We start from the raw sequence: 6,407 nt of genomic DNA, 5'->3' as shown, positions 1-6,407 counted from the left end.
ACACAACGCTTGAATAGTTGAATATAATAAGTTGACAATATCTCATTTTAAATATTTTATATCGATGTAATATTATCAGATATTTTCTTATGTCAAATATAGTATTGTTAATAAGTATTGCATTTATTTATTTGGGTGCCAGTGTAATAACCTGTGGGATACGGCACCAGCTATTTGATAGTTCTCGTTTAATAATGCACATTTGTAGACCTTGGTTTTCTCAAAATCACCTTACAATTTTGCATAAATATATAAAAGTCTCCCCATATAGCTTATTTTGCGTATTGACATAGTTATCATTTTGCAGTTTTCATGTCCTGTGAGTATAGCCTAGTGATTGAGAGATATGTAGCACAAAGCACACTTTACGGGTTCAATTTTAGTTTTATGTCTCTTATTATGAATTACACGATATTTCTTTTTCATGTTAGCTATAATCATTGTGGATAATTTTACCTTTTTCTAATAAGGGACCAAGTACTGCATAATAATATAGTCATCCTCTTGGCAACCCATCCTCGATAAATTCGATAAACGTCTCTCTGACTGGAAAGCTAAAACCATATCATATGGTGGAAGACTCACCCTAATCAAATCTGTGTTATCCAGCCTCCCACTCTACTACTTCTCCCTTCTCCACGCACCGACAAAATTTATTAATGCACTTGAAACTAAAAGAAGGAAATTTTTTTGGGGGGGATTGGAAAATGAAAACAAAATTAATTGGATAAAATGGGAACAAATATTGTCACCTTATGATAAAGGCGGGTTAAACATCGGATCCTTACGCTGTAAAAACATATCACTGCTATGTAAATGGTGGTGGAGATTTCACAACGAAAAAAACGTACTATGGGTTAAAATCATATCGAGCATCTATGGGGCGGGGGGCGGGGTTTGCGCTAACGTTTTTTCTAGAAATATTTCAGGTAGCACGATTTGGAATGGAATTATTAAAGCAGGAAAGACAGCGGACAGCATCGGAACCAACTTCTCCACCTCTTTCGTTATTAGCATCGGAAACGGGATTAACACCAAATTCTGGCTAGATAACTGGTGCGGAACTGACAAATTTTGTAATACATTCCGAAGACTGTTTATGCTTGAAACAAACAAGCACGCATTGGTCTCAGAAAGGCTCGCAACACACAACTCTTCTACCACCGGCTTGTGGAGCTGGTCAAGAACACCCTCGGGTCGTGTACTCACTGAATTATCTGAGCTAAATTCCCTTTTAACCTCCATTTGCCTCACCGATAAACCCGACACCTGGAAATGGAATCTCGACCCATCCAGCACCTTCACAACAAAATCACTAGCCCGCACCCTCGACAACCTAAAACTGGCTAATTCTCACACATCAATTACAACACCAAATAATAAACTCATACCACTTAAAGTCAACATTCTCATTTGGCGTATAATAAATGGAAGAATCCCAACATGAGTCGAACTTGACAAACGTAGCATCGACCTCGACACATTACTTTGCCCACTTTGTAATTCACAGGTCGAGACTATAGAACATGTCCTTTTCCATTGTCCAAAAACAACATCGATTTGGAATGCTATTCTTCAATGGTGGAACCTCCCTAATAATTCTTTAACCAACATCCATGACATCACCTCAAACAATCAAAACTTCGCTTCTACACATACCGGTATTTCAATTTGGCAAGCCACCAAATGGGCCTCATTATATATAATTTGGAAATTCCGCAACGCTAAAGTCTTCAGTAAAAAGGAATGGAATGTCGCAATCATCCTCACCGAAATTCAATCCCAAACCTTTGCATGGATCTCAAAAAGGACAAAAAAGACATTAATCGATTGGCATCAATGGTTCATCAATCCATCTTTCTACATTTCCTCGAACACGCAAAGAATGGGTATAGGCTAAAATCGAGTCTATGATACCCTCCGAAAACCACACGTGATAATTCGCTATTATATTTTGGGCTGTGGTCGTCGTTTCGCACTTGACTAATTGGGTGGTTGTGATCAACTTTGTCATCGCAACTGCGATACTGTTGGTTTGCTCCCTCCCAGCTTATATTTTTAAGTGTCGCGGTACGTTGCGGGGCCTCGTTCCAAAATATTATAGCTCCTTAATGTAAATTTCCATCATTTGATACGATGTATAGTCTTATAGGGATTTGTAATTGACTCCTTTATATTAATACAATTTTACTTGCTTTTCAAAAAAAAAAAATAATAATAATATAGTCATCTTTTATTTTTCTATATAAATATAATACGTTACCATGTTGTATCGATTTTATACCTTGTTAATCTCCGAATCTCATTATTTATATTACTATATTTTCGCTATGAAAATAAAAGCTATGTTCATCTGTTTTAGACGCATTAAAGACGGGTAAAACAAAAGACATCGATGTTTCATAGTGTTGATATCACTCTGTATCATGTTCTGAACTTTTATTTAAATTTTTATTTATTTGATCCAAACATTTGTGGATCTGAATTAATTTAAATTTCATAAATATAAAGAACCAAAAAATACATCGTACTTGCAACGATTTAAAAAGTTTAGAAAAGGAAAACCTGCCTGTAACATGTGAATGTGAAGAAACATTAATACACAAACCTTACAACACAAGACATCCTCAAATATCTTCAACTACTTCCATTAAAAGCTGAGTGATTACAAATGATCCATACCATATATAACTGTACATTATTATATTATATTATATTATATAAACTATTAAAAGAATTCAAATACAATATATTTATTACTGTGTATATTATTAAATTAAATTAAATTTAAATAAAATTTTAAAATGGCTCATATATCAATCTGTCCGTTATCCAAATGAAAATACCACCCCCTTCCCTTAAAACAAAGTTACAAAACACTCACAAAATCTCTCTCCCTGCACAAACTGATTATTTTATTTTCTATCTTTTTGTTATTTATCACAAAAATCAAAACTTTGTTTGCATAATCTGCTCCATCAGTTGCAAGTATTTCACTTTTTAAACTACCATGATGAATGCATGTTACAAAATATCATGTGACATATCTTGATTCTTGTGTTTAACTATCTATTTTGACTATTTTTTTTGTTAGAAATAAGATATTGCCTTTACAGTTTTGTTCTTCCCCAAAATGTTTTTTTAACTGTATGTCCAGACTTAATTAACCATATCTTTCTGGCATCACAGCATATACTTGCCTTGAAATAACTGTATTCAATTAAATATTAAACATTAAATATAAATATCATATGGGAAACTGTTGTAAGTAGTTTATATACATACAGAGTATAGTAAATCTTTGTTACTGATTGTTATTGTTTTTGAAGATGATTTAAACTGCAAATGGGAAAAAAGAGTCATTGGTTATCTGCAGTCAAAAAAGCACTAACTCCTTCTGAATTCAAGGAAAACAAAGACAAGGTTTGTTTTGCATAACTGCTTACAATATTTTTTTTTTAATTTATTAAAATACTAATGTATGATTAAATTAAATGATAAATTTTGACAGAAATCTAATAAGAAAAGTTCTAAGAAATATTGGTTTGGGAAGCAAAGAAATGTGGATAAAGATTTATCCCAAACAGAAACTACAATAGTGACCGATGTTCATGTTTCTCCTTCAAATGAAGAACTGAAACTTACAAAAGCCGAAAATGAACAGACCAAACACGCGTATTCAGTCGCATACGCGACTGCTGTGGCTGCAGAAGCAGCCGTGGCAGCGGCTCATGCTGCCGCCGAAGTTGTTCGCCTGACCTCCACTGTGCGTTTCTTAGGTAAATCGAAGGAAGATATTGCAGCCATCAGGATTCAAACTGCTTATCGCGGCCACTTGGTAATCATGAATTTGCATCACAAACTTACAAACGCATAGTTAATTAATGTAACGAAAAGTGTTTAAGGATATGTTTGGTTAATGTGGTTTTCAGGCACGAAGAACTTTGCGTGCTGTGAAAGGGCTAGGGAGGTTAAAGTCGTTGATTGAAGGTGAATCGGTTAAACGCCAAGCAACAACCACTTTAAAATGTATGCAAACAGCCAATGGGGCTTTGCCTCATTGGTCACCATGTTAACATGGTGTTCGAGGAGACCAGGGTTCGAGTCTCGGGGGGGGGGGGATTTTCGTGAATTAACTTCGTGTGCTAACCACTAACATTGCCTTTCAAAAAAAAAAAAAAAAAAAAAAAAAAAAAATGTATGCAAACATTGGCTCGTGTACAAAGTCAAGTCCGGTCAAGGCGCATTCGTATGTCTGAGGAGAACCGGGCGCTCCAAATACGATTGCTTATGAAACATGAGAAAGAGTTCAACAATCGTAGATCCTCTGTAAGTGTTAAAATATTGACTAAAATCGCGATTGTTTTGTCAGTTATTGTCAGAGACGGATCTTGAACGGCTTTAGTGGGAGGGCCAAAATCGTTTCAAAAACTTATCAATTATATTAAAAAGAAATTCTAAAATTTTGGAGGGGCTATTATATAAAATATTTATATTTTAAATCCAAATAATATAAAATTTACACTTAGAACATAAAATTTTGGAGGGGCCACTGCCCACCCCTGCCACCCCAAAGATCCGTCCCTGGTTATTGTTAACAATAGCCAGAAGGGATGTCATTCTGATACATGCTCATATGGTTTTACAGTTGGGAAATGGATGGGATGAAAGTATAAAATCGAAAGAAGAAACTGAAGCAAGTTTACAAAGCAAACAGGATGCTGCTTTACGTCGAGAGCGGGCATTGGCATATGCTCATACTCATCAGGTACTTTCTGATAAAACGAGTTAGGAAGCCCGCGCGTTGCGGCGTGAGTAGTTTAACATGATGTCATCTATGTTCACTTAATTTCATGTTTTAGTATATGTGTTAATATGGTTGTTTATTGTTTTGTTTTCTCAAATAGAAATTGTGGAATAACTCTGCAAAGTCTGCAAATTCGACATTCCTGGACCCGAACAATCCACATTGGGGATGGAGTTGGTTAGAACGTTGGATGGCGGCCCGTCCCTGGGAAAATCAAAGCTTATCAGAGAGAGACAATTCTTTTAGAGAAGTTGGCAAACGGGTTAGCCGACCTGCTAGCCGCCAGTCACCGTCTACACCACCCAGGCCTTCTTCGTCCAGTCGAAGGATCAGGCCCGAAAGCCCAATAGGAAGTGTGGACGACGAATCTAGGAGTTATTATAGTGTGCAGTCAGACAGGAACCGACGTAATAGCCTTGCCAGTTCGGTGCGTGATGACGAGAGTCTTAACTCATCTCCTGCAATGCCTAATTACATGGCTTCCACAATGTCTACTAAAGCTCGGTCCCGGATGGCTAGTCCTGTTAATAGTCCAAGCCCACTAGGGTCAGGAAGAAAAGGCAACTCGGATAAGGGTTCACCGGTTGGATCAGCAAAGAAGCGGCTTTCATTTACTGGCTCACCTGCTCGCACCACTAAAAGGTCCCTTGAGCCATCATTGTTGGGTTCTAATTCGTAAGGCATTGTTTGTGTTGTTCTTTGTGTGTGAGTGTTGTTTACTTTATTACCAACTTAAATTGTTTGTTAGTTATGTATTGTATGTATTTAGAGAGTTGTTTTTGGTATTGTTTTAATTATGTACAACTGTTTTATTGTACTGAGTTTGGATCACATTTATTGTGTGATTCTTTTATGAACAGTGTTACGTACAAACAAATGATGCAATAGGCTTGTGTTGAAAGGTAAAATGATTAGTTGATAAAAAGTACCAAAAGTGCAAGCATCTTAAGTAGTACTTTGCTTTGTCGGAGGAACAGAACAAAATATATGTGTACATATTTCTTGTTATAAGGAATTTAATTTATGTTGTGTGAACAATTTGAAACAGCAGGGGTAATTTGTGTGTGCAAATGATAAGTATCGTTGAAATAAATGATACATTGATATGCAAAGTTTGTCGTTAATAAAAAAAACGTTATATTAAGAAAGAAAAAATGTTCTATATAGAGAAAGTCATAAAACTCAACTTGTTTCATATCTATATTCTATTTCTAACAAAGAGATAAAATGACACAAATAGAGAAACATTGACGTTGGCTTTAGCTTATTTACATGCTTAACATTATTAATTTGACACGCGAGATTAAAAATAAATCGTCGACAGCAGGGTTCGAACCTGCGCGGGCAGAGCCCAATAGATTTCAAGTCTATCTCCTTAACCACTCGGACATATCGACGTTTTGTTTTATTTGAGAGATTCAGAATTATATACTGGATACCTTGTATTAAGATTTTGATTTTAATTGTTTGAGTTTGTTATATATTTATTAATTAATTTATTATTATTAATTATTAAATTATCAATATTCGTTCATATGTTTAAATAAACAAAATTATCATCATCATTTTCATCTACCTATCGCAAAAATGACACACACAA

The 6,407-nt window shown here is 35.4% G+C and overlaps 1 protein-coding gene and 1 non-coding gene across 3 annotated transcripts; one reads left to right on the top strand and one right to left on the bottom strand.

Moving 5' to 3' along the window:
* The first annotated feature begins 2,855 nt into the window (after positions 1 to 2,855).
* On the top strand, positions 2,856 to 5,662 carry LOC139895916 (protein IQ-DOMAIN 3-like). 2 transcript variants are annotated; one of them, XM_071878463.1, is made up of 7 exons: positions 2,856 to 2,988; positions 3,330 to 3,423; positions 3,512 to 3,838; positions 3,933 to 4,040; positions 4,210 to 4,329; positions 4,649 to 4,768; positions 4,908 to 5,662. In XM_071878463.1, exons 2-7 carry the CDS (start codon positions 3,346 to 3,348, stop codon positions 5,484 to 5,486), a joined length of 1,332 nt encoding a protein of 443 aa, XP_071734564.1. In that variant the 5' UTR covers positions 2,856 to 2,988; positions 3,330 to 3,345; the 3' UTR covers positions 5,487 to 5,662. The 2 variants fall into 2 exon arrangements, with proteins under 2 accessions (XP_071734564.1, XP_071734562.1); XM_071878461.1 differs by lacking the exon at positions 2,856 to 2,988 and having other exon boundaries at positions 3,321 to 3,423.
* Positions 5,663 to 6,122: 460 nt separating this feature from the next.
* Positions 6,123 to 6,204, bottom strand: TRNAS-UGA (transfer RNA serine (anticodon UGA)). The gene has a single exon. It is a non-coding gene; the product is annotated as a tRNA-Ser (tRNA).
* Positions 6,205 to 6,407: the final 203 nt, after the last annotated feature.

This window comes from Rutidosis leptorrhynchoides, chromosome 3 (genome assembly GCF_046630445.1).
Source record: "Rutidosis leptorrhynchoides isolate AG116_Rl617_1_P2 chromosome 3, CSIRO_AGI_Rlap_v1, whole genome shotgun sequence".
Lineage (NCBI taxonomy): Eukaryota > Viridiplantae > Streptophyta > Magnoliopsida > Asterales > Asteraceae > Rutidosis > Rutidosis leptorrhynchoides.
Note: the sequence above shows the minus strand (reverse complement) of the source record. Positions and strands in the feature narration are given on the sequence as shown.